Raw genomic sequence first — 27,937 nt, forward strand, 5'->3', positions numbered from 1 at the left:
AGCATTCACAAAACTAACCAACAGTGTTTGACTAATTTCGACCTGGATATGTAGAGGAGATAAGACTTTTCAAGACTTTTTTGTATAGTCAATTATCCCATCAATATACATAAAGTCATCATCATCATCTTCGTCTGTATCGTCATCGTCTCTATCAATTTCGTTTAGTGGTACACCAACTACTCCTGTTTCAATGTCGGCATAAATGGTCCTGTCATTAGTTCCATGAATACGTACCTCCTTGGTCGGATCCAATGGATCAACAACTACCTCTACGTAATGTAAAGCTCCATTGTACTAGTGAACAAATAAATGACATTTTATAATGTGGCTTTTGCAATTATTGCCTTAAGCGACTATCCAACAGAATCCAAATTGGGTGTTTGTATGCAACCAATAAAAGTAATGGTCACACTACCGTAATGCTTTCAACATTGAACAAAACATATGCCTTATAATCCTCTCAAAGGCCTCGATAAAAAAAAACACCTGCAGCAATTCAAATGAATGAACCAACAAACATGTATAACATAAATATGCTTTAGTATGTCCAATACCCTTGTATGTAAGGTTTTTCAAGACATTCATATTGCCTTCACTTATTGATTTCACTCAAATAATGAAAATAACGTTTACTAGAAAATTGTATCATAGAAAAGGTAATAGAATGATATAAAATCCATGTTTGCTTAGGTTGTTTTTCTTATCTATTTTAGAAAATCATTATTGGTTCGTATTACAAATTGACAAACTTGGTATCAAATATTCTAAGTTTAGATGTTCGAAAACAATACTAGTAACTTTGTACGTTTGTTTTTCTATCAATGACACAGTTAAAATGTGGAAAGACAACTAAGAGTTTATTTGAAACTATTAGCTTGACGATACCTTTAAAGTAATAGGCATAATTGATAAAGGCAAATTGTGAAAGCCCAACGTCCAGTAATCTTTTGTTTTTTTTCACAACACGTTTTTGATCAAATAATTCATACCTGCTCATGTGCTATTTTGAAGGTCCTTTCTGGAATTAAACCACACTCATCTGTTTATTGATATACAAAAAATAATTTAAAATTCGTGATTACCTGGCCTTTCACAAAATCAAATTGTCAATAAACGTGTAATATATAAATTGATTAGCACGCTGTTTGCGTAGATCATCATCATCATCATCATCATCATCATCATCATCATCATCATCATCATCATCATCATCATCATCATCATCATCATCATCATCATCATCATCATCATCATCATCATCATCATCATCATCATCATCATCATCATCATCATCATCATCATCATCATCATCATCATCATCATCATCATCATCATCATCATCATCATCATCATCATCATCATCATCATCATCATCATCATCATCATCATCATCATCATCATCATCATCATCATAGTGATGTATATTCAAAGCTATTTTAAAGTTATCTTTTTCTGGTAGGATGGTTAAACTGCACCTTTGACATATTGTAAAATTTTCGATTTCGCTCATATGAATTAAAGAAAAGGAAATTATTTGGTTTCGAAAAATAATTTGATAATTCAGTTAAATACAATTAATCTTAAAACATTTGATCAGATATGTACATGCTATAATTGAAAACAACATGTTATTATTAAATATATTCTTCCATGATAGCATAGGTTTTTGATTGCTAGAATATGTAGCTCTGAATTTTGTATATTCTTGTTTGAATTTTCAAGACAAACATAACAAGTATGTCATCATGTTTCAGAACAAAGGTTATTTATTTATGACTAAAGAGTGGCCAAAATCAAAAACAACAAACGAATTAGATGATAAAATTTAAAAACAATCAGAATCTTTATCTTAATGACTACAATTACAATTTTTATCTTTTAACAACGGTAACATTCCGAGAAATACCATGTCCTGTAATATAATATAAAATTGCACTTTGATTTAGATGAATTAAAGCTATTTGATCAAACATAACCTTTGTTATATATCACGTAAATGTATATGTCAAATGTAAACAAGTATATAAAACAAAAAGGGCGATCTGATATTCAAAGATGAGTTATTCTCTCTTTGCCATACCAAAAATGTTAACATATGAGGCGTCCAAGTAATCACATAATCAAGAATGTTTTGCCAATATAATCACATAATCATTAATCAGTTAACAAGGTAATCAAATAATCAAAATATACAGTCCTAGCTTATAAAATAATCAAATACGCATGAAATACTTGTATTTGGTATGGTAATCACTATACAATAGGCCAAGAAATCACACTATAAAACATGAGGAGGCTCACACATCATTATGAGAACTTCAAGTAAATTATTTACTTGTACCTAGTTACTCAGAGACAACTATCGACTGTTTAAGACTATATGATTAGGAGATAACTGTATTGCTCCGACGGCATCAATTGGTGATTCGACGGTCGCAAAATAATATTACTGGCGACGCCATCGAAGCTTAAAATACAATACTATTATCTCCATTCTAAAGACAAGAGACTGATAGAAAACAACGTTAAAACATACATTTAAAATCTGTTATAAGTGTTCCCATTTCCATTCTCAATTTTACTTTTAATTGTTTGGCAGCTACAAAACCAAGTTTAATCTACCTTTGATTTTGCCATTTGATTACGGACTTTTTGTTTTTGAATTTTTCTCGGAGTTCGGTATTTTTGTAATTTTACTTTTTACCATCAAACTACAGTTATTAGTGGACTTCGTGTTGGCTAGTTAGTTTCCTTTGTTATATTATGTTTTCTGTAGTGTTTCTTTTCTTTTTTCTAGTAGTGTTTCTTTTGGTCTCCTTCTCTCTTTTCTATGGCGTTTCCCTTTATTTTCGACTCAGAAGATTGAATGGCTTTTTGGTATATTTTGACTCGGAGTATATATCTAACAATTAATACGATATTACATTGGTTGTATTTCCTATCAATCATGCTCACAAGGAAACTATTAACCAATAGTTCCAAATAGTGAAGTTGAAATCATCCCTTCGTAAATTTTATGGACGCCATCACGAGTTGGTTGACCGTTAAGGAATATCCATTTCACAGATGCTATCGGATATGTTCTTTATGTCGTAACTACAATCCCGTTCCCTTTTTATGAACATGACCTACCGAATGAGAATATTAATCGGGTTTGAAATAACATAAGCAACACAACGGGTGCCACATGTGGAGAAGAATCTGCTTACCCTTTCGGAGCATCTGAGATCCACCCCCTTTTTTTGTGGGGTTCGTGTTGCGCAGTATTAAGTTTTCTTTGTTGTGTATTGTATACTATTATTTGTCTGTTTGTCTTTTTTCTTTTTTAACCATGGCGTTGTCAGTTGATTTTCGATCTTTGAGTTTAAATGTCCCTCTGGTATCTTTCGACCCTCTTTTGCCGCAATTTTGATCTTTTTCATTTAAGCATCACCAATTTGAGTTCCTTTTAAAGTTAGATATGTCTAAATGAATAATCTTATTTATTTGTTAGTCTCTTTTTTGTATGTTACCGAAATTCTCAACGTATGTTGATAAGATATTTTGTTGTGTAACTATGAATAATATAAATAATCACAACCCTTAATGTTTAAGTCACTAAGTGAGAATAAGCCATTTACCGTTAGAATGTGAAGGCATATTTTGTAACATGTTATCTCTACTTGCATTTCTGCAAAAGTTAACACTAGATTTATCACAATGATGCATTCTTCGCAACAAATTGCCACTAGTTTGAGAATGATAAAGGTTATTCTCAACTGCTAGACTAGCTGAAAAAATCCAAACATAAACCTTTACCGTGAGAGGGGATGTATGAAAGTATCATAATAATAATTTACGTTTTATGAATATAACATTTTACTTAATCACATTCTAGAAATCTATTTTTTCGGATTTGATTGAATTAAAAAAAATGTACCAAGATAGAAGCACACGAGGTTGTTAGTTCCTTTCATATATACGTGATTTTCACGCTGTGTTGAAGACCCAGTGGTGGCTTTTGGCGGCTGTTTTCATATCTTTTGTCGGGTTGTTGTCCCATTTGACACATTCCCCATCTCCATCTGATCAACAAAAGGACATAACGTATAGCTTACTTTTCGCTTACTTTGAAACAAAAGTGCAACGGATTTAAGCAACATACTAGTATTTGTTTTAGTTTAAGACGTCAAAATTCTGAGAACACAAATACTTTAGAACCAGTGAAATATTTTGACCTTGGTGTTACACTCTATATAAAATTATGGCATTTTTGTATACTGACTTTATCAGCAAGAATATCCAGCGAACCCACTGATGAAGTCAATATGCCATTATTCTCTTGATCGTCAGTTTGTATAAGCAAAATGTTTTTTTTTTTATATGAATACGGAATAAAATTAATAAAGAACTGAAACCAATTTTAGGCATACGAAACGTAGTGATAGTTGTTCGGTTGTATGAATGAAGACGCGTGCATTTCATTGATAAACTAACGCGGGTTGACATAACAAAAGACGTTGCTGCACTGATACGTGACTTCATTGCCTTATACTTCCGAGTTCCCGTTTCCATCATTTTAATAAATATCAGGCAGTAAGATCAATGAAAATATGTACAAATTGTAAATAACACATAGTATCAGTTAAGCCCACATTGGCATTACGACATATCAACTTGTTAATAAGAGAAATGAGAAATATTTCGTCGTACCTCTTAAAATTTACTTTAGGCATATGCTGTTAAAGGGAAGTATTATAATTCTTTTTGTAGATGGAAGATGTCTCAAGCATGAATAAAAAAAAGACAGTGAAAATGCTATAAAACAAACCTCATTGCAAATGTTTTCTTAAAATTAACATTATAATTCATGAAAACAACAACTTTATAAGATTATTGACAAAACGAAAAACAGTGTTGGAATATAACCGGTTAATGTCTTGGCAGTTGGAACATGACATTATTTTTAAAATCCTTACGACTTTCACTGAAAACTTTATAACTCACCTTCATTTTTTAATGAATTAGCTGTAAAATGATTTTGATACGGAGATTCAATACTGCCCTGAAGCAGTGGAGTTTTTTGTCGATTGGCACTTCTTTGTTTGTCAGATTGAACTTGTTGATTGCGGTTTTCTAATGTATTTCCTTGCGACTGGTAAATGTAATTTTCAACAGCCATTTCATCTAATGAAAGGAAAAAACATATATTTATCCACATTTGAATATGACTGTTTTTTTCTTTAGATCGCTCATGTTCTTCATTTTTCCATAGTTTACCCCAATTGTGTAAACAAGTTGAGGATTTGGCTATACTTTTTGGACCTTTTGGATTATAGCTCTTCATCTTTTATTTAAGCTTTGGATTTCAAATATTTTGGCCACGAGCATCACTGAAGAGACATATATTGTCGCAATGCGCATCTGGTGCAAGAAAATTGGTACCGTTAATTTTTTTACTACCACTGGGTCGATGCCTCTGCTGGTGGACTATTAGTCCCCGAGGGTATCACCAGCCCAGCAGCCAGTACTTCAGTACTGGCATGAAAATACGGATTGTTTTGTGTTATTAAAATTTGCTGTTTCAAAATATTAGAAATTATTATAAATTAAGGAATGTATCTCCCTCATGCAAAGCTCTGATTCCTTTCACGGATTTGGCTATACTTTTTGGACCTTTTGGATTATAGCTCTTCATCTTTTATTTAAGCATTGGATTTCAAATATTTTGGCCACGAGCATCACTGAAGAGACATGTATTGTCGAAATGCGCATCTGGTGCAAGAAAATTGGTACCGTTAATTTTATTACTACCACTGGGTCGATGCCTCTCCTGGTGGACTATTAGTCCCCGAGGGTATCACCAGCCCAGTAGCCAGTACGTCAGTACTGGCATGAAAATACGGATTTTTTTGTGTTATTAAAATTTGCTGTTTCAAAATATTAGAAATTATTATAAATTAAGGAATGTATCTCCCTCATGCAAAGCTCTGATTCCTTTCACGAATTTGGCATTACTTTTTGGACCTTTTGGATTATAGCTCTTCATCTTTTATATTAGCTTTGGATTTCAAATATTTTGGCCACGAGGATCACTGAAGAGACATGTATTGTCGAAATGCGCATCTGGTGCAAGAAAATTGGTACCGTTAATTTTATTGAGAACGTTAGAAATCTTATCACAAAGCAAATTTATAAAAAATATAAAAAAAATTCATTTAAATACCGTTTTATTCATAGCAGATTGCAAATGTTTTTTGCATTTGGGTAAATAACAGATCGACAAGTAACTTCTTTGACGTGAATTTGAAGTAAAATTTGGTATATAACAAATCGCCCGAGTCTAGAATAATGCTTTCCAAATAATTTTCATATCAGTAAACAAAAGTCATTTATTCTTTATTATATGGTCTCTCAAATTTGCACGAGAATATAAACAGAATATGACAACACTCGTTCAAAAAATAAGACTTATCACCCAATGTGTTCAAAATCGACAACTTGATTGATGTCACATATATGGACCATGGTATGAGTACTCTCCCGGAGCGCCTTATATCACTACCGGTGTTCGGATAAGCTCACGTTACTTAGACTTTTAATAATGGTTTAATGTGTTGTGTCTTGAAGGTTGTTTGTTTGTTTTTTCCTCATATTCGTTTCTTTATGCATAGCGTCAGTTTTTCATCAACTGCAAACTCGTGGTCTAGTGGTTAAGATCGATGGCTACAGTGATGAAGATCCCCGAGTTCGATTTCACTAGGGGTGCTAAAATATCAGTACATCAAAAGGGTGATTTTCAACCTCTCACATATATCGCTGGTACCCAGACCAGAGTTTAAACTAGAAGGGGTACTTTTGGGGCCTCGGTGAATCAATGTTGCACCCAACTTTGACCTGGAGATCAATCAGCTGATATCTCTTCTTTTGTCTATTTCCGCCGAGCAGCCCGGTTGTTCTCTCCGAGTACTTCGGCTTCCTCCATCATAATTAGAGATTCTTCCAGGTGTCCTAACACTCCCTGCTGTTGGGGTGGGGATTCTCCTAGTACATATTGAACATTGTAAATACGTTAGTGATAAATCTCCATTAATCCCGATAGGGAGTGTACACCGATTCCACATCGCAGCTCTCGAGGGATGCTCCGTAAACGGATTGATTTATGTACGTACATGCATACATACATTGGCATCTTCCGCCTCTTCCGTCACTATTTAAAATCATATATTCTCCAGGAATGGAACGGATATGAATACTTTCACATAAATTAAAAAAAAAAACACATATATAACCTGCATGTGCAAATGAAATTAACAAAAACATAAAAAAAAACATACTTATTTAGGAAATTCTCTGGCATAAGTTAACTAGTCAGGTAAGTAATAGATAAATATTTAATTAATAATTAGCATTTGAGAACACACTATATAACTTAGTAATATGTACCTTGAAGTTCGTCATCCTGAATGCTAGACTGACTACAAAACGTAATAGTTAAATGGTCAGTACTTTACCATTATTGTTTTCAATGCTTAACATTTTTTAAAATAACACATATTATCATATAATTCTGTTAATGTTAGTTTTACAAATGATCCTGTCTTGCAACAATGAAAGATAGTAAAACGTTCACGAATCATTTTAAAATGGTAGAAATAAAGTGTAATAAGAGAATGCTAATCAAATTTGCATGAGATAGATCGTCTCAATAATTTATTCACATTCAATGTAGTGTAAGGACTATCCTGTATGTGGAAGAACCGTTAGTTTGATTTCTACCAATTTTCAAAACTGATTTATTAAAAGTTTGTTGATAGGAGCTGAATGTATTCAATATTTTGCAAACTCTGGCGATTTTATTCAGATTTTTCTGTCATAAAATGTAATGCTGCCCATTGAATATTAAGTAGATTAAAATTTTACAGAGTCAGATACAGTTCGTGCACACAAACCCTATTTTTTAAGTAAATATACAGTCATGTAACTATGCCACATGACAAACAATTCTTAACAAATGAAACCCCTCGTTCGTCCATTCATTTTAAAATTATGTTGTTTGAATCTATGACTAGAACACCCTAACAGTTGATGTCCTCGTTAATATTTTAACCACACCTTACCTTCATTTATATTGGTAAGAAGTTTTTAACAGCCGATCTCTCATTTATTTACGAAGGACTTGCTAAAACTTACTTAATCATAGAACATGAAGAATGCGAAAAATAAAAATAAAATAGATTGAAAAGTACCTTGGAAACTTTGTCTTGATAAAATAACCTGAAATAAAAAAAAATTATATGATTGATGTTGCTTAAGAACCTTTGACACGCATATGGATACATTATACAGTTATATATATATATATTTAAACACTCATGATGTACATCAAGAAAAAAGAGAAGAAAGAAAAAATCACGCTTCATTCTATAAAACTATTTTTAAGTTTAAATGTGTCACCACGACAAACATGACCAACATGCATATATAAAGGTTAGAATTCCTAAAGCTCAATACGTAAATGATTAAAATGTTTTAGCTGATATAATATATAAACAAAATAGAAACCGTCACACTAATTTGATATTTAGTAAAATTCGACGTTTCTTATTACTGCGGGAACAGCCAGAAGCATCGGGACGTTTCAGTGTCTATAGATTATACACATTTGATTTATTCAAGTTTCATATTAATTCATAGAAGATTTTTCTTTATAAAGTAGGGTTTTATAATGTTTCTGTAACTTCTGATGTCATTCTTTTTGAATTCTTCATATTCAAAAATTATTGCGATAGTAATCAATGACACCAGAATATGATCACCTATATAAATCTAATTTCGACATCATTATCACCATTGCAAGCACACAATGAACTAGCTAAAGCTTCATAAATTTTACCCATTGAGCATGAGCAATATAACTTATTTAAAAATTTCACATTAAAATTCTACTTTTGTTTTTCTCCTTCTACTAAAGGTTTTCTGATTCATATCTTTAACTTGATCAATTTACCTCTTTTCAGATATAAGAATAAAGACAGTGTCAAGACTGTAACTACGACGACAATCCCAAGTATCAACCCGATAATCGTTGAAGTAATACCACTTTGGTCTGTGTTTACTATAAATAAATTCAACTTAGTTAGTATACAATTTTCTGTAGGGATGTATGTATACCATTCAATGTCCTATCTGTGTATCTGTTACTTTGTCAATCCCTTTCCAACAGTTTGTTTTATAAATAAAATTGAAAATGGAAATGGTGAATGTGTAAAAGAGACAATAACCCGATTTTATAGTTTGTTAACATGTTGTTTTTTTACCCCACTATATCAAAATTCCTATTCTCAAATTATAAGTATGATGAAACATTTATCAAATTTAACCAATTGACAAAATTTTGTTATTGTTTTTATTGATAGAGGTACTCTGTAAGTTGCATAATAGAGCTGCACGCTATGTCTTTTAATGTTCTAAATATTCAAAATTACTAACATATAGTGCTCTTTTAATATGAATATTAACGTTCATTATGCTACAAACTGTATTGACTCTGTGCACTTAGCATGCCAATATTCAAATTTAGTCGTCTTAGAAAATTTAACTGTTAAACATTAAACTTTCAATTTAGAAATAGCTTTTAAATACCTGCTACCGTTTTTACTCTTTTTATATCTGTAAATTTGCTATCTCCTAGCTCGTTCGTCGCATGAATGCGTACCATGTAATCTGTACTTGCAACAAGGTTTTCTATAACGTGATGACAGCAGTTATCAAAAGTTTCATTTATTGGGGAAACTTTATTCCATTTGGAATCTTCCACTGTTTTATACTCCAATATAAACTGTTGTTCCTTGCCACCGTTAAATGTACTTGTCCAGCTAACCTTGAGATTTTCTATGCCAGGAATGACTTCCTTAATATTTGGTTTTTCTGGTTTATCTGAAAAAAAGGAAAACAACGACTACAACATTAACAACACATACACACAATCATACTAGCGCAAACAAAAAACATTCAATAATTATTATTGATCTTGTATATAAACATTCCAATCTCATTTTAAAGGTACATGTAGAACAATTTAAGATTAAACAAAATAGTGGTACATGTAGTAATTAGCATTCTGCCTCTTAAATACGTATGGATCATTCATTTCCTTTTATTTAGCATATGATAAAGGCATCTTTTTTTCTTCTTTTTAATTTCCCTTTGTTTCTATAAGGACCTGTAATGAAACATGTAGTTTTAAAAATTATAGAGTTACGCCGCTTTGTCCGATACATATATACATCACTTTGAACTTAAACAGATATAACTGACGAATAATCTAAAATCACACATTTATATTTTTTTTTAATTTTCGTCGAATCAACTCGCTTTAACATATCTTAACACCTTTAATAAATTGTTAATTTGGCACAAATTGTTTCGTGAACAGTAAGTACAATGTGTGTGTATCTTTGCGACTTGGAAAAAAAACTAAAACAGAAAACCAAAACATAATGTGAACAATTATATTGATCTCATTGATTTGTATAATCACGTCCAGTGGCAAGTATGTCAAGTGTATTTAGTAACTATCAACTAATAGAGATATCCGATTGAGGTTAAACTGAAACTAGGACCCTTTCAAATCTCGATCATTGCACTTGAAAAGGACCGTTTTAGATACATTGCGAAAAACATAGAAATCTTGAAAAACAACAACAACAACAAAATAAAACAACAACAACAACAAAATAAAACAACAAAAATAAAACAAAAAAAAAAACCCCAAAAAACTGTTTTATATAGATAACCAAATAAAACCATCCCCAATGGATAAAATTAAACTAGTTTATAGAACTAATTTAATACCATATGAAAGAATGATCGAACTCAATGCAAGGTCTTCAACCAAACTTAGCTTGCTTACATTAAGTTATGCAGTCTTATACTTTACCAAATAGGGTTGCACTCTACAGTGAAGTACATGCAACAATGTGATAAACAGAACAGGAAGTCAAAATCTTTCCTAAAGCCAAGATGTTTTAGAAATCAATACTAATTGCACTAATGGTTCAGACATTTAAAAAGATCATACTTATAACATAAGTTGTTTGTTAACATTGAAATTTTTTTCTATAATTGTAAAAGAATACAGGTGTATATTTATACTTACCAGCTGCAGTAAGTTCAACTGCATGTATTGCGTGACCAATTTTGTTCGTAACGTTAAATTGATAAAAAGTGAAGTCATCTTTTGTAAGATTATATCGATGAAGCCTAATTGTTGTTCCAATTATTCGAAATTCCGTGTTGAATAATGTATCAATTAAGGTTGAATTTTCAATATAAACAAGATTATTTTTGTTAACAAAGCATGTGTCATTTCTTACAACATTTACACTTGTTAGTTCTGGAAAACTGTACACATATACAGTAATGTCAACATAGTGTCCAAATCGTCCATATTGAGTTTTTGAATTCTGGGATACAAAGATGGGTTTGTCTGAAATATATAATAAACTGTGTAAATATGAAATAGTTAGATCAAACATATAACTGAAAACGAAAGCTGCAACTAGTAGTACATTTATTTTTTTCTGAAATTTTACAGTTTAAATAAACAGCAATACACATAATCTACTGAATAGAATGATGAAGACATAAACAACAAAGAACTAGGAGTAACCATTTCGTAGACTGAAACAAAACACTTAATACTGATATATTATAGGGAGCTCATGGATGGTTTTATTACTCTTTGGAATTGTTGTAATATATACAAATATACGTGTTAGTATTTTATAAATAAAGTACATGTATTAGTTGTTCGATCAAATCAGAGATCGTGAATTTGACAGCTAATTTATGTCCTTTTACGATACAATTATATAAATAATATTTATCTCACCAGACCACTTTTTTTAAAATTGTATCGTGACAGTGTATCATATGTTTGACGAAAATAAGTGTTTTTACTTATGTAATATGAAGTGCTAAGATCAGAAACATAATGCAGTTTTAAATTCCCTATAATATATTAACAATAAGAAAAAGAAATGTTTTAGTAATCGTGTCTGTATTTCCAATCCAGATGAGTTATCTGTATCCGTTATTGAGTTACAATTGTTATTTAAAAAGGTATTTCATATTTAAGATTTAAATGGTTAATGTTCATGATGTTATAATTTTTAAACTAAATTTTTGAACAAAAAAAATGTTCCGTAATTTAACTTTTTCGTTCTATCAGGTCTTTTTTTTTTATCTCATCTGACAAATCAAAAATCTGATACGATAGCTTATAAGGTTATGATCAGTCTACACCTTGGGAACTTTGTTAATTATATCAGACTAATCCGCGATTATTAAGTTAAAATTGGCTAAAATTCTTACAGAAATGACATATCTCATTTGGATTTTAAATAGTGTAAGAACTATCGAATCTGCTTCGTTTTTGTTTAATTTCAATTCGAATTTTCCTGGGTTTACAGTATACTTACATTTAAAAAATATAACAAAACAAGTCAAATCAGTAACTGTAAATTAAAATGAAACTAAAAGCGTAGGTGCAATTCAATATCTAGAAAAAGAACTAAGCTTTATCATCAAGATCGTGCAAATAGTTTTGTAATTTTTTTGACACACACAGCTGTCAGTCAATCGATAAACTGATAGATATCATGTCATTGACGTTTTGTTTTATAATTTGATAAGAATACATTCATATCGTTCAAGTCGACGGTAAGAAGGCAACTTTCTATCTATAATGATCTGATTATGTTTTGTTTTCCCATATATTCCTGTATCAAATGTCAATTTTTTTAAATATGATATATCCTAGCACCGAAATGTGGGATCAGTCAAAGTAAGAAGTTTAATGACATTCAACAAAGTAAAATCAACCTTCTACATATGAATTGTTGATCCTAAACATACATGAACTATTTGTTTGGGATAAAGCAACCAACAATCCATCGATCATACATGCCTTGGTCCCTGTTTTATAAACTATAGTACATGTATAAACTTATAATCTTACACAACAAGCTAAAAAAATACTGACATGATATTTTTAGAATTTGTCCACTGATTGATTGTTAAAGGCCACTTCCTTTACTGCATGTAAAATCTGTCTGAGCGGTTGCTTGTTGATGGAGTACGTTGTAATAGATTATGTCCAGAGCATTTTAATATTCAAGTGCACATGTTTAGTATGTCCACAATTCCTTGCGTTCATATAACTATTTGACTCTGATTCAGGCTTTATTGAAACCTGTTGATTTTTACACAGATTCAATGAAAAACAACTGACACAAGTTTTAACATCGTTGAGTACATACAGTCGGAAAACCAATGACATAACATGAGTTAAAGTTAAATTGTCATTTAAACATAAAATACACATGCATGTTGGTCATTATAAAAAAAGTGCAAATTTCGACGAGGTAATATTTTGAAAAATGATGTCATTGTTTAAAACATTTAAATGTGTCCCTCTATTCTATATATAGTATGGTAGCAACGATATTCAAAAATATGCAATGGGAAAAGGATGAGTTCCTTATAATTTTACAATTTTAGGTCATCCTTTGATAAAATCGTGGCAATGGTGTTACCAATTTAAAAAATACAACTGTTTCAATTTGTTGTTTATGTTTAAATTACGACTTATTCAGAATACATTGTCGTAAAAATGTTGGCTGTCCTAATTATGGCCATTGTAAAGACTAAAAAATACACTTAAACTGAATATATGTAAAATGTATAAGATTAAAAGATAATAATATACAACTCCTTCGTATACGACCTAAAAACACTTTCATTTATGAATAAAAATAAAAGAAATGTCTCATTTTTATATAGTAACACCACTGACCTTTCATTTTAAATGTTACTTTTATTAAGTATAGAACACAAACCAAGAACACCGAGCAAAAGAAAAAGATGAACAAATACTTCTTAGGCTAAAAAATTTCAAATTATATAACATAAAATTCATTACTAAAAATGTCAATCGTGTTACTAAATAGTGTCATTGGTGTTACCAGCATATATCAGTTTGTGAAAACTGTGTACATGTATTACATGATAGTGTTCAAACATTGTTAAATAGGTATTGTGTTTCATAAATAATATGATGTTTCGCTTGTTAAACATGAAAGTAACACAAGACAATGCTGATTGTCATGATATATGCAGTGGTGTTACTAAACTGTTCAATGGTGTTATTTTATCAAAATGGTAACACCAATTATTTAAGGTGTATTTAAAGATTTGGTTACGAAATAAGTGCTCCATTCCCCTATTATATATGCTGTTACTGGTGCATGTTTCTTTAACCAATATATTTCATAATTCAAAGTTCGGGAAATGTTTTCAAAAAAATATTTTTATAAGTGTACACCATAGACACTATTTTCATTTATGATATAGCTTTTACTTACTTTTAAGATTTTTTCACAAAATTTTCAACATAAATGTTTGTTTTAGTTTGCATAACATGCTTACAGGTAACATTGCTAGTGGAGAAACTATTGCAAATGTTGAAATCTTGAGAGAGACAACTCTTGTCCAACCGATTTGTCTTTTGGTTATACCATTGACTTAAAAACCAACATACACCTCCCAAATCATTACAAAATGTTTGTATGTATCAAAATGCAATAAAAAGTGATAAATCCTAATAACAGATGATATGAATAATAGTCCTATTACAGGTCTGAAAGGATTAATAGTAAAAAAATAACAGTTGACTCTGGCTATATCAAAGGGTTTAAGAAAACATTAGGGATGTTTTTATAACATTTCATATCGAAACTGTATATAATGTATCACAAAAAATGCATATCTAACATATGCAAGTGTTTTAACACATTTTGATAAATGTTCATGGTTTTTGACTTAAACAAACCAAATACAATGTAACATACTTTTGAAGGTTGTTTTTTTAATGACCTATATATGTGTTTATGAAGGTCAAATGAGTCATATAAGAACAAAATAGGTATTTCTATCTGAATTACTTACCTGTAAGTTGCACAATTGTTTGTCCTGACTGAACTGACAATCCGTTGATATCTTCAATGCCATTTTCAACACTGCAGATGTAGACTCCATTTTTGTGATAGTTTCTTTCACTGGTCGGAAAATTAAGATGTCTACTATAATTGAGCTTTCTAATGGTTTCTCCAAATTTCGACCGATGTTTCCACAAATGAAAGGTGTATGTAGGCGGATTGCCATCTGGATTGCACTGCAACGCTAGCCGTCCTATATGTTGTGTAACAGTTACTGAAGGTGGGTCTAGAAAATTCAACAGATATTTCGTTCTATAAGAAATTTAAAATTTAAACACTGATAATGGGTTTAAACCTGAATAAAATGCATGATATACGTAAATCTGCATGCTTTAAAAACTATACAATTTTTCATTTTGGCAATGACTTTTCTAAATAAAAATTGATAAATGTTAGTAACATTATTGGCAATAAAGCAACTATCCATCACAGACCATGAAAATGATTGACCATTATACGAAACTGAGACTGTTTTAAACAATGATGTCTGGTTCCTCAAAAGTAACTTCACACAAAGATGTAAGCCTGTATACTAGTTTAATTGTTAAAGTTGATATAACCTATCAATTTACATGCAGCAATACATTATTTCATGGGGAGTAATAAAATTACATGGAACACCATTATAATTATAACTGTGCTTTGTGCTTTAGAATTGTATGTTCCGTTCTAAATTGTATGTAGTCACACACTGAATATCTGGACAATAGTCAATTGAAACTCATACGAAAGCGCAATACAGTTTATAAATTTATTTACGTTTGTTTTGAAATATTTAATATTAAGGCATATAACATGTAAAATACAAATTGTAACTATTAATAATCAAAACAAATACAAAATGTAAAAGATAATAATAATAGATACATAGTTCGCATAACACATATCCTGCGTACATTTTAGTACCTATTCACTATGTATGTCTTCAAAGTAAGTCTTGCATTTCATAAAAAAACATTTATAGGCCAAAACAAGTGGTATTAACATGTAATACTTGACATATCCATTTGTTCATCAGGAAATCAATTCAGTCGGTTAAGAAACTTATTTCTATCCCGTAATGAACCCCTGATTGTGGAGAAAGAGTTGCGTGGTGAAATTAACATTATAAAAAATATAGCTATGTTACTATATTTAGAAAATAAACACAACTAGTTGCAGTATTACAACAATTTTTATACAGCCAGCTATCTCTTTACAAATTACCACAACTCCCTTTAATTACAACTCTCCATTGGTGATGTTGATCGATGAGAAACGGGTTTGTCTTAATGATAATGTAAAATCATTAAATAAATGTAAAAAGATCTCACTTAACTAGTGTAAGGATAAAACAAAATCCATATGACTATTTACTTTTGTAAAAGAAGAAAGTATCGATTTTGGAATGCATGTTTAACTCCGCCACATTTTTTATGTATGTGCCTGTTCCAAGTCAGGAGCCTGTGATTCAGTGGTTGTCGTTTGTTTATGTGTTACATATTTTTTTTTCGTCTTTTTTTTATTTATAAATAAGGCCGTTAGTTTTCTCGTTTGAATTGTTTTACATTGTCTTATCGGGGCCTTTTATAGCTGACTATGCGGTATGGGCTTTGCTCATTGATGAAGGCCGTACGGTGACCTATAGTTGTTAATGTCTGTGTCATTTTGGTCTCTTATACGTAAATCTGCATGCTTTAAAAACTATTCAATTTTTCATTTTGGCAATACCATTTCTAAATAAAAATTGAAAGTGTAGTAACATTGGCAATAAAGCAACTATCCATCACAGACTATGACAATGATTGACCATTATACGAAACAGAGACTGTTTTAAACAATAATGTCTGGTTCCTCAAAAGTAACTTCACACAAAGATGTAAATAGTTATCAAAGGTACCAGGATTATAATTTAGTACGCCAGACGGTGTTTCGTCTACATAAATAAAGGCAACAGTAGTATACCGCTGTTCAAAACTCATAAATCCATGGACAAAAAACAAAATCGGGGTAACAAACCAAAACCGAGCGAAACGCATTAAATATAAGAGGAGAACAACGACACAACACCGAAACGCAACACACACAGAAACTGACCAATCATCAGACAAAACATCACGAGAATAACAAATATAACATGAAAACCAAATACATGAATTTGGGATAGACAAGTACCGTGCCACGTCTTATCTCAATATCTCAAAAATAAGAGAAAACACAAACGACTAACGTTAAAAGACTCATCAGTGACGCTCAAATCAAAAATATTTTTAAACCCGCCTGTATACTAGTTTAATTGTTAAAGTTGATAACACCTATCAATTTACATGCAGCAATACATTATTTCATGGGAAATAAACACAACTAGTTGCAGTATTACAACATTTGTTATACAGCCAGCTATCTCTTTACAAATTACCACAACTCCCTTTAATTACAACTCTCCATTGGTGATGTTGATCGATGAGAAACGGGTTTGTCTTAATGATAAGGTAAAAATAATTAAATAAATGTAAAAAGATCTCACTTAACTAGTGTAAGGATAAAACAAAATCCATATGACTATTTACTTTTGTAAAAGAAGAAAGTATCGATTTTGGAATGCATGTTTAACCCCGCCACATTTTTTATGTATGTGCCTGTTCCAAGTCAGGAGCCTGTAATTCAGTGGTGTCGTTTGTTTATGTGTTACATATTTTTTTTTCGTCTTTTTTTTATTTATAAATAAGGCCGTTAGTTTTCTCGTTTGAATTGTTTTACATTGTCTTATCGGGGCCTTTTATAGATGACTATGCGGTATGGGCTTTGCTCATTGTTGAAGGCCGTACGATGACCTATAGCTGTTAATGTCTGTGTCATTTTGGTCTTTTGTGGACAGTTGTCTCATTGGCAATCATACCACATCTTCTTTTTTATATGTTAAGTAAAAAATGTATCAGACAAAATTATGAAGTTGAAGTAAAACTAATTAATGAAGATCAGCAGTCTTCATTTTGGTATTGTAAAAAAAAAATGTTGTAAAACTAGCAAATTATTTCTAACATTTTAATAAGAAGATTGTTTTTTCTTAAAGTGACACACAAGTTACAAGATACAAACTGATATAAAGATTGAGGGTAATCAAATGTGGAAAAAATCATATCCAAGTTAAGTACACTTTACAAGAAAGCAGAATAAGAATAATTCTGTGAAAAATACTAAACCACAGAAATCAGGACAAAAGTATTTACTTTGTACTGCTTTGAATTTAAAAGAAAAAAGGTAAAATCACAACATTGAGAAAACGGTTTCCGTTTAACAATGTAACGATAAGCTGGAAATAGTAAATAGTTAGGTTATGGTGATATTAACCCATCCTAGGTTTATTCATAACACATTCCTTACGGGAATAGCACTAGTTTTCTTGAAATAACGGCCAAAGTAGGTAAATTCACAAAACAAAACATGCAGCTAGGGTCCATAGATGGTGTGTTGCGACAATGCAAAGCCTTATGGAGTAAACTGAAGAAATAAAAATACATATAGTGGTCCTATCTCACTAAATTCACTTGCCTCATATGACTTATATCTTATCAGATATACAACACTTGAGGAAGCTGTAAGCTACTTTATGACCCTGTCTAATATAAATATCTCATTAAATTTACTTACACGTTATATTGACTTTGACGACTGTTTCCGTTATTCCAAAAGTATTTTCGGCATTGCATATGTATATTCCAGCGTCCTTTCGTTTGATTTTTGAAATAGTGAAACTACATGTTGACTGAAGACAACGAGTTAAGACTTGGTTGTTTACTTGATTTAAAATTTGCATTTCATTGACCATAGGATTTCCATCAGAAGAGCATAATAGTGTCAGATTATTATTTTCCGTCACTATGATAGGATTTGAATCTATGAACTTCACATATGGCTTATCTGTAAATAAAACATCGTTTCATATCTTTTTTATTGGACAGAAAACAACTGTTTGAATTTGTTTGCGCATGTATTGCAGAATGTTAACCCTATACACAGAAATTTTGAGAAAACATAAAGAAGTCAACTTTAGATTAATTTATAGCAATTAAATATAGCATCCAAACTAACTCAAAGTAATTCATTTTGAGCCCTTTAGCATCTAAAATTGTTGTGATTGGTCGGAATCTTTAATAGCTGACAATTTGGAATAGGTTTTGGTCATTGTTTTTAAAAAAGCCCCACGGGAACCTATATATTTTATATTTATTGAAAATCAAACAACAACTCCTTAGTCTACCTTGCTATCCCGCTCGGGGAGGATGTGAATAATTCGACCTGCTCTAACAATATGAGGTTGATTCACAAGGCTCTTTATAACAAATCTTACGCCTTAGCCCTTGTAGGGGAGAAGGTAAAGAATCAGATCTACTTAGGCATTATTAGGTTTTTTTTCTAACACTTCAGACATTTTCTAACCCCTGATATTTTTTAATCATAAGAAATAAAATAGACAAGGAGTAACTTGCAGTTTTTATTACACACATACATATATACATATATGTATATATAAATAAAAAAGTCCAATATTTCCGGATAATGTATATATTATTTAATATTCACAAGTACTTTCATGTTTCACACCAATCTGCAGGTGAAAGGCGAATAATTGTAACTATGAGACGGTAATTAAGTACATAATGTCATAAATCAATTACAAAAGAGAGATAAGCGTTCTAAAGTAAAATATGGAAAGCCAATTGTAACGCTATTGAAAGCCTAATTCGCATTTAGTTTTGGCTTGAATTTGGTTCTAACATATTGTTCCTTTGTGGATCTTCTAATGTCACATTCTACATTAATTTTATAGAACGGGCAAATTTTAAAAGCCTTCTACCACAACGATCTAAATGTTCACTAAGAGGGATATTTCTTTATTGCTGCTGTTGAATGTGTTGTCGATGAACGCGTGTTCTACTTTACTATTACCGGTTAGTCCAATGTAAGTTTATTGTAGTCGCAGCATTCAATGCAGTAAATCAAATTTTCTTAAGTTCGCTTCCGATATATATGTATGCAAATGTACAACAACGAGAATCTTTGTATTTCGACACCTAGAATTGCTTTTTCCTTTCGGTTGGGTCGAACTTGGCACGGGTCAATAAACTTTTTAAGTTCTTAGGTTGCCGTTTGCCTTGTACCAGCGTTTCTTGGTTAGAAAGGGTACTTAATTTTGAATCTTGACCAAGAATTGCTAAATTTCTCCTCGCTACAGAAATGATATTCTGGTTATGAGGATTGTTTGTGACAACAAAGGGTAACTTATCATTTTCGGTGGATTTTTCAATTTTTGCCCGTAGTTGTTCATTAGAGATTTGCTTAGCCATTTCAATACCTCTTTTGATTAGGTTTAAAGGATATTGTTGTGCAACAAGAAATATATCGAGTTCTTGCAATCGTTTATCCCTTAATACTTCATTCTCAAAACTGCATATTTTCCTGGCTAGACAGTAGGGTATGTTTCTTTTTGTATGCGCTGGATGGCAGGAATGGAAGTTTAAATATTGGTGTGTGTCAGTGTCTTTATAATAAATATCTGTTTTAATATATATATGAATTTACAGAGTGTGTTCTAGCTAGGATTTGAAAGGGGCATGATGCTAGTCAGGACAAGGCAACTTTACGCGTATATGTTATTGAAAAAAGGGTTATTATTTAAGCCTCATAATTAATTATGTCAGTGACTGTTTGCTTCTACAAACAGATAGACATCCCGTAATTAAACCGAAGAGATGGGTATATGATTATTCATGTGTACTTAAAAGTATTTATATTAGATGTCATTGTTTAATTCCTACGAAAAGGTGACACATGTCGAAACGAAAGCTTATTTTGTATCCAGAAATTTTAATTCCTCCACGATAATTCAATGATATTATACTCACATTTTATATCAATCGTGATATTTTTATAAATCGGAATCAACAGGGAATCTGCTTCAACTTTACACGAAAACTGGTTGTTATGATGATTTTTTTGGGTTATAAAACTAATTGTTAGATTTCCTGGCCCGCCACTTTTCACTGGTGAGGACCTATTAAACCAGGTAATTGTTTCCGGTGGAATTCCGCTTTGTACACTGCATGTTAGATTTAAAAACTTGCCCTCTTCTACATCTATGAACCCGTTTTCCGAATGAAGAACTTCAACATTCTTTGGTTTTACTGCAAAACAAAAACTGGCAATAAGTATTTTTATCATCTGAATATTTGTACTTCGATGATCGTCCATAACGTTTCTGTTGAGTTACTAATGTAATAGTGTCAATGCAATGTTTCAAGCTCTTAAACGACGAATGAACAGAATATTGTGAATTAGAAATATTGCAATACAATAAACTTCAAAATGTATTTTATAAATGTATATTACTTTGCTAAAACTAAAGCATCGGGATTGTTATATAGAAGTACACACATGCTTTAAATGCTGACAATCGCGTGGTATATGATTCATTTATCTGGTTACAAATAACCTTTTAAGATATAAAGCATTTGACATGCTTACCTTCAATCTGTAATGTCACGTGGTGCTCCCGCACTATGGTTCCATTTACCTTTTGCGAACATTTGTAAGTTCCTTCATCGCTTGATGACACGTTCTGTATTTGAAGATTATAATCACCTTTACTTATATTCCCTACAATTTCTAGTCTATTCTTATTAGGGATTTTAGGATTGATATATTTGCCATCGGCCTGCGGAATAACTTCTTTATACGTTTTATTAGCACGTGGATTTTCTTTGTCCCATGTTGATTTACTGTTAGGTAAAACGTCACATTTCAAAATTACGGAATCGCCATTTGAAATAAAAATGTTGTGCGTGTCGATGCTATGAGTTGCACCTAAAATAAAAATAAAAACAACCAGCAAGCCATAAAAAAACCAACATCGTCTTATACATGGAATAATGCACTAGCACAATATGCACCATGTTTTAACATTTAGAAATCATTCACAAAGGAAACGTACTTATAGGTTGTTATAATCGTCTTTTTATTAACGTTTGTACATTATTAACTTTTATGATCTAGTTCATTTTTGTAATATCCGTTAGGCGTGTCATTGTGCTATTGTAATTTTTGGTAACTTTGTTATTGCTGGTGGACTTGTTCATAAAGTGTTTTTATGCCATTTTGTTTTCTTTGTTGATAAAGTTGTTTTGTTTGTTTAAATATATTGATAACGGTTAAAACACAATATGGACTGCTGAACCCTAATTTCGACATAAAACCAGACTTTATCCATTTGTTTGTACTTCATATGAGATTGACTGAACCGAATCAGGAATATGACAGGTGTGTTCAATTTTTTTGACGTGTTTGAGCGTTTGATTTTGCTTTTTGATAAGTACTTTCCTTTTGAATATTCATTGAAGTTCGGTATTTTTGTTGTTTTACTTTTTTCAAACGAAAGGCAACATTCGCTTTTTCATCGACAAAGTGTAATACAAAGTGTAATACATGAATGTAAACGTTGCAAAAGATTGACTGTATGACGTTTTAAACTAGATGAACTAGTTAATTATATGTGTTGCTGTCATTTAAAATTGATATATTTTAAAAAGAATGCTAACATCATTGACATTATAGAGTTCTAACATTCAAAAATGTTAAGTATAATAAAAACCAATCAAAGGTTTGGTTTAAAACTCAGCATTGAACAAACTCAATTAATTTATATTTCAACTTATATCTCTACTTACATAAAATAAAGATTTCAAGAAAGCTTGAAATATTGCAAAGTAAACGCAAAGACATCGTTTTTCTCACTGAAAAGTTAGTTTATATTTTGATATGAGTGGATAAAATTAAGAAGTATACACAATAAAAAAAAAACATTACTATTGAAAGAAAAACATGCATACAATAGCACAACTTTATGAAATGTGTTCTCTTAATTTTACCGTTTATGTTCAAAGATTAGTGAATTTCATTGTGAAAGACGATATTTATATCAGCAACTACAATGATCGAACACAAAACTGTTGATGTTTGTTTCGAGATTGGTTTATCCGTAAGATATTTTCCTGTAGTACAAAAAGCATATTCGCTCATTACAGCAACTTATCAAGTACTGTTCAGTCTCCATCAAAACAGTATACAAAAGAAATGATTTCAGCTGCCCCATTGCGAATTTTCCGTTTCTTTGAAGCAACATTCCAGCAGCGCCTGCAAACGGAGTATATGTTTTCCAGTTGATACGATATTTAAGGGATTGTGTTTCATAACAATAATTCCTTGATAGAGGGTTGTTGCTCACAAGGAATCTATTAAACCAACAGTTCCAAATGGTGCAGTTGAAATCTTCCCTCCATAAATTTTACGGACTCCATCACAAATTAGTTTATCGTTATGTTATATCCATTTCACAGATGATAGCGTCTATGTTTCAATTATCATATCTACAATTCAATCTTCTTTTAACCAAATGTGACCTACAGAATTAGACTTATTACGGACCTTAACTAACATGATCGGCATGCCGGATGCCGCAGGATCAGCGTATCGTTTAGGAGCACCTGAGATCACCGCTAGTTGTTGGTGGATTCTAGGTGCTCAATTTTTAGTTTTCTAAGTTGTGTTTTGTGTACTGTTGTTTGACTGTTGTATTTTAAGCCATGGCGTTGTCAGTTTATTTCCGATATATGAGTTTGAATTTCCCTTTCGGTTCTTTCACATTACTTGTGTAGATGGGTGAATGCTACTTACTATTCTGAAAATTACCCGTCAAAAAGGACATAATTTGCGACAAGCGAAGTATCTAAACCTTACTGATATGTATATTTGCGATTACTAATTTGATTCGGTTATTACACACTTGCAACGCAAATTGTCTCCCGTTTTCCAAATATATTGATTGGATGTTGGTTGCTTAACAACGTCCAGTGGTTTGCCAATTCAATATTGCTGTAAATCGGACGAACTGGGATGCTACATCCTTACAAAGCATGACAAGTTGAAATGGTACAGTGGATATCACTTCTAACCTCTGATCAGAACTGTCAGGATAATCTGTCATAGATCTGTTCTTATATGTCATAGAACAGTTCTACCTAGAACAGTTCTATCCTTTCTTATCAAATCAGTTCTATGTAGAACAGTCAGGATCAGTTCTAGGGTATGTAACTGTCTAGAAATGTTCTAGGTAGAACTGTACAAATCAGTTCTTGTAGAAGAAATGTCAGCAGAACAAATCAGTTCTAACCGTAGAACTATCAGCAGAGCCGACAAAATCAGTTCTAACCGTAGAACTGTCAAAAGAACTGTCTAAAACTGTTCTAATCATAGAACTGACAAAACCTGTCAGAATTAAAACAGTGCTTTGATAAGAGTTTTTTAATATATATTATATTCTTTTGACATATTATTTATATTTAAGAAACAGAGTTCTTAAACGTGTCCTATGGATAGAAGTGTTCTTGTCCTAGAACTGTTGTAGCAGTAGCACTGTTCTAGTCGTAGGACTGTCACCCCAACTTTTTGTAGGGGCTCGTTTGCTTATTCTTCAGTTTTCTATGTTGTGTCATGTGTACTATTGTTTGTCTGTTTGTCTTTTTCATTTTTAGTCATGGCGTTGTCAGTTTATTTTCGATTTATGAGTTTGACTGTCCCTCTGGTATCCTTCGTTCCTCTTTTGTAGCCGTAGCACTGTTCTAGTCGTATAACTTTTGTAGTCGTAGCATTGTTCTAGTCGTAGGGATCTTTTCTAGGTTGAACTGTCTTAATCAGTTCTATGTTAGAACTGTTATTGCTAGAACTGTTTAAAAGGTGTGAGAATGACAGTTCTACATACTGTCCTAGAACAGTTCTCCTGATAAATTCTGACAGATTTGATGAGAGACTAGAAGTGATCTCCACTGTATGTATGCGTTTTAAGTTTAAAAAAAATTTAATTAGATCTGCTCATCATTCAAGAGCACCTGATCATGCTGATATCACTTCAAGTTTTTTTTTGGGTGGGATACTTTTTTAATTTCAGTTCATTTTCGAATTATGAGTTTAACATTCCTTTGGTATCTTTTGCCTCTATTTTTATTGAAAAAACTGCTGAAATCAAAGAGTGTTAAGCTTAAAAAAGAATTAATATAATATGTAAGTGCTCCGCACAGATTAAATATAGCTCTTACGGCTTTTGTTATTCATTTTACTAAAATCGTATGTTCCTCCTGAGGAAAAAAAAATGTTCAAATATAACGTTAATTTAAGGGTATATTATGGAACTTGCGAATACAATTTAACTCAATCAATACGATTATATATGGTCTATAACGTTTTGCATTTTGTTTGTCTTGTTTATTCCTACAAACAATGTCACCAAAATAATTCATTGTTTTATTAATATAATACTTTCATTTGAAAAATGTTCTAAATTGCCCGTTGACGTACAGTTTATTTCACCGTTACTCTAGGGTGATCTAGTTTTTCCCGCAAATTGAGGAATTATACATGTTTTGTTTCATTCGGGAGCTTTCGTGTTTTTGAGAAGATGTGTGGTAATGCAGCAGATGTGACAATATTTGAGATGCTTGATACTTTTGTCAAGTATGAATAATGCTGCGTTATGCTAGATCATGGTGATGGATAAACATTCTAGTTTATTTCATTAGAACCTCGATCTTCCTAAAACACTTGTTTTTTTACAAAATGTATGTTTGTAAGTTCAAACACACCGCTGCATGTATATTGCATGCAATTTCATTGCACTTCTACTGTTGAATGCAGCCATCATGGTTATGTTATGTCCTCGCTGTGCAACTTTTACGGGACACGGTGATAGTACTATACATGAATTCGTCACTCCATTGAACTATGAGTAGATACCGATTGAATTTTTGCGATCATATCTTACCCATAATATGATAAGACAATTTTACGGGAGTTACGCAATTTTGATATTTTCTTTTTATTTGAAGTGAAACGAATCATTATGAAGGCAACTCATCCATGATTTTTTATAAAAAATATGCTCACATACTTAGTTGAGTTGTTGTTTAAACGTGAAGTTATCAATTATAACGGGAATCATGAGAATTAGAACAATTTTGTACTATTGTTCATATTGTGAATCACAATAAGACACATTCAAGTTTTTTCGTAAACCGTTTTATGCTTGATAGGGACAGTATTGGTTATGCGTACTTATCTTATTGACATATTCGTTGGCATTGTTTTGTGACTTAATTCCTAAATAAATATATAAACATACATCTTAGCTCCAGCGCTAAATAAACAAAACTTTCTCATGTCATGATATTTTGAATTGAACAACTCCATTGTATATATGAGTTAATTTTGTTTGCAAACATGAACAGTGTCCAGGTGCATATTTAGCATTAAAGTCTTTTATAATACTTTAATTTCCATCAATATCCGAAAATCGTTTCTAAACTACCATAGTGTATTAGAAAATTTAATACAAATAGGGATGAGAACGATGAATATATTTCGGACAGTTTTAGGTGGAAGTTATATTATTTGACACGAGAATGGTCCGAACCATCATAGAATCGGGTATATTGAGTTTAAAAGTAGGAGGATATAACATGACATAAATGAATGGAAGGTTATTGTACAATATAGGTAAATGATAACAAAAATAGGAATATCCTCGTATGCTTAATTGGTATAAGTTGTGTGCTTTGTCTTTTTTTGGCGAGGGTATCTTTTTGTTTGAGGGAAAAGGGGGGGGGGGTCCGCTTATTTCATACAAAAACGGCTTTTCTGTATCATTATACACATTCAGACATCAATAATAGTAGTCAAATTAGGAATTGACAACACAGATCATACATCCCTTGAATAGAGGACTACATGGACTATACAACAGAAAATTACAAAATACTTTAAAATCATGTATAAAAAGGAAAGGATCCAGAGGTTAGTACGATGCCATGAAAACATTGTATATCAGTTACAATATGTAATACAACACCGTTTCTCAAATGAGCAAAATAATTAACGACAGACACAGCTTTTAAGGTAAACTGCAAACATATCATTAGACAACTAGTTTTTAAATATATACTAATCTTATACAATTTCCTTTATGTAATTAATTGTTGTCCACAGTTTAAAATGCAATTATTAAACAATCGATATCTTTGATTGATACACATAATTATATCCAATTGTATCAGTTATGCAAGTCAAACACAAGCTGTATGGTACGAAATAAACCAGCCTTATTCATAACCAAAAAAAATACAAAGTGAACGAATACACACGGTTGTACCATATAATATTATTTTATAAAGTTGTTGGTGCAGATTCAATTGAAACATACACTACACAATGATTTAATAGTTTCCCCCCAAAAAAACAGATGCAAAGTCCTACCTTCATATGAATTATGACAAAAACATATTGTGTTGAAATAATTTCCGCAAACTTCGAATATTGATCAAATGATAGGGACATATTAATTTTATATTGAATTGGCGGAAATAACACTAATGGTTTTAAATTTAATTATCTATCATAATATTTCAGCACGATTTCCACTTCATGTCTAAACGCGGAAAATATTGAAAAGGTTAGGTGAAAACTGTATACAAAGAAGATTGCACATCCAATGTTAAGTGTATACGATTTTTCGTTTGAAAAAAAACCCAACTCAAACATAGTAATGCACAAGTGATCCTCAATCATTGAAACGCTACAAATATTATAATACATCACATTTCATGTTATACACGTCACTATCGTAACAAACCAAAATTGTCTTTATATGTGTTCCCAATTGAATATTGATATTTGTATTGCATATGTAGATTATTATGATATTATGATATTATCATCATGTTTACATTTTAAAGACATGTATCCTTTTATAGGAAAAAAAACTGCTACTGTTAACATGTTTTGTTTTGTTTTACTCCTTCCAACAACGTGAA

At 31.4% G+C, this 27,937-nt stretch overlaps 1 protein-coding gene across 1 annotated transcript; it reads right to left on the minus strand.

Moving 5' to 3' along the window:
* On the minus strand, positions 1 to 27,422 carry LOC134701309 (neural cell adhesion molecule 2-like). The gene is made up of 15 exons (XM_063562444.1): positions 27,381 to 27,422; positions 22,748 to 22,813; positions 21,549 to 21,887; positions 20,930 to 21,208; positions 18,675 to 18,944; positions 14,995 to 15,270; positions 11,144 to 11,473; positions 9,628 to 9,921; positions 8,993 to 9,100; positions 8,232 to 8,259; positions 7,429 to 7,460; positions 4,990 to 5,169; positions 3,624 to 3,773; positions 993 to 1,021; positions 1 to 297 (listed from the first exon to the last, which is right to left on the minus strand). The coding sequence occupies exons 2-15, from the start codon at positions 22,800 to 22,802 to the stop codon at positions 70 to 72; spliced, it is 2,598 nt and encodes an 865-aa protein (XP_063418514.1). The 5' UTR covers positions 22,803 to 22,813; positions 27,381 to 27,422; the 3' UTR covers positions 1 to 69.
* Between the last annotated feature and the right edge of the window lie 515 nt (positions 27,423 to 27,937).

The sequence above is a fragment of the Mytilus trossulus genome, unplaced genomic scaffold (genome assembly GCF_036588685.1).
Source record: "Mytilus trossulus isolate FHL-02 unplaced genomic scaffold, PNRI_Mtr1.1.1.hap1 h1tg000234l__unscaffolded, whole genome shotgun sequence".
Taxonomy (NCBI): domain Eukaryota; kingdom Metazoa; phylum Mollusca; class Bivalvia; order Mytilida; family Mytilidae; genus Mytilus; species Mytilus trossulus.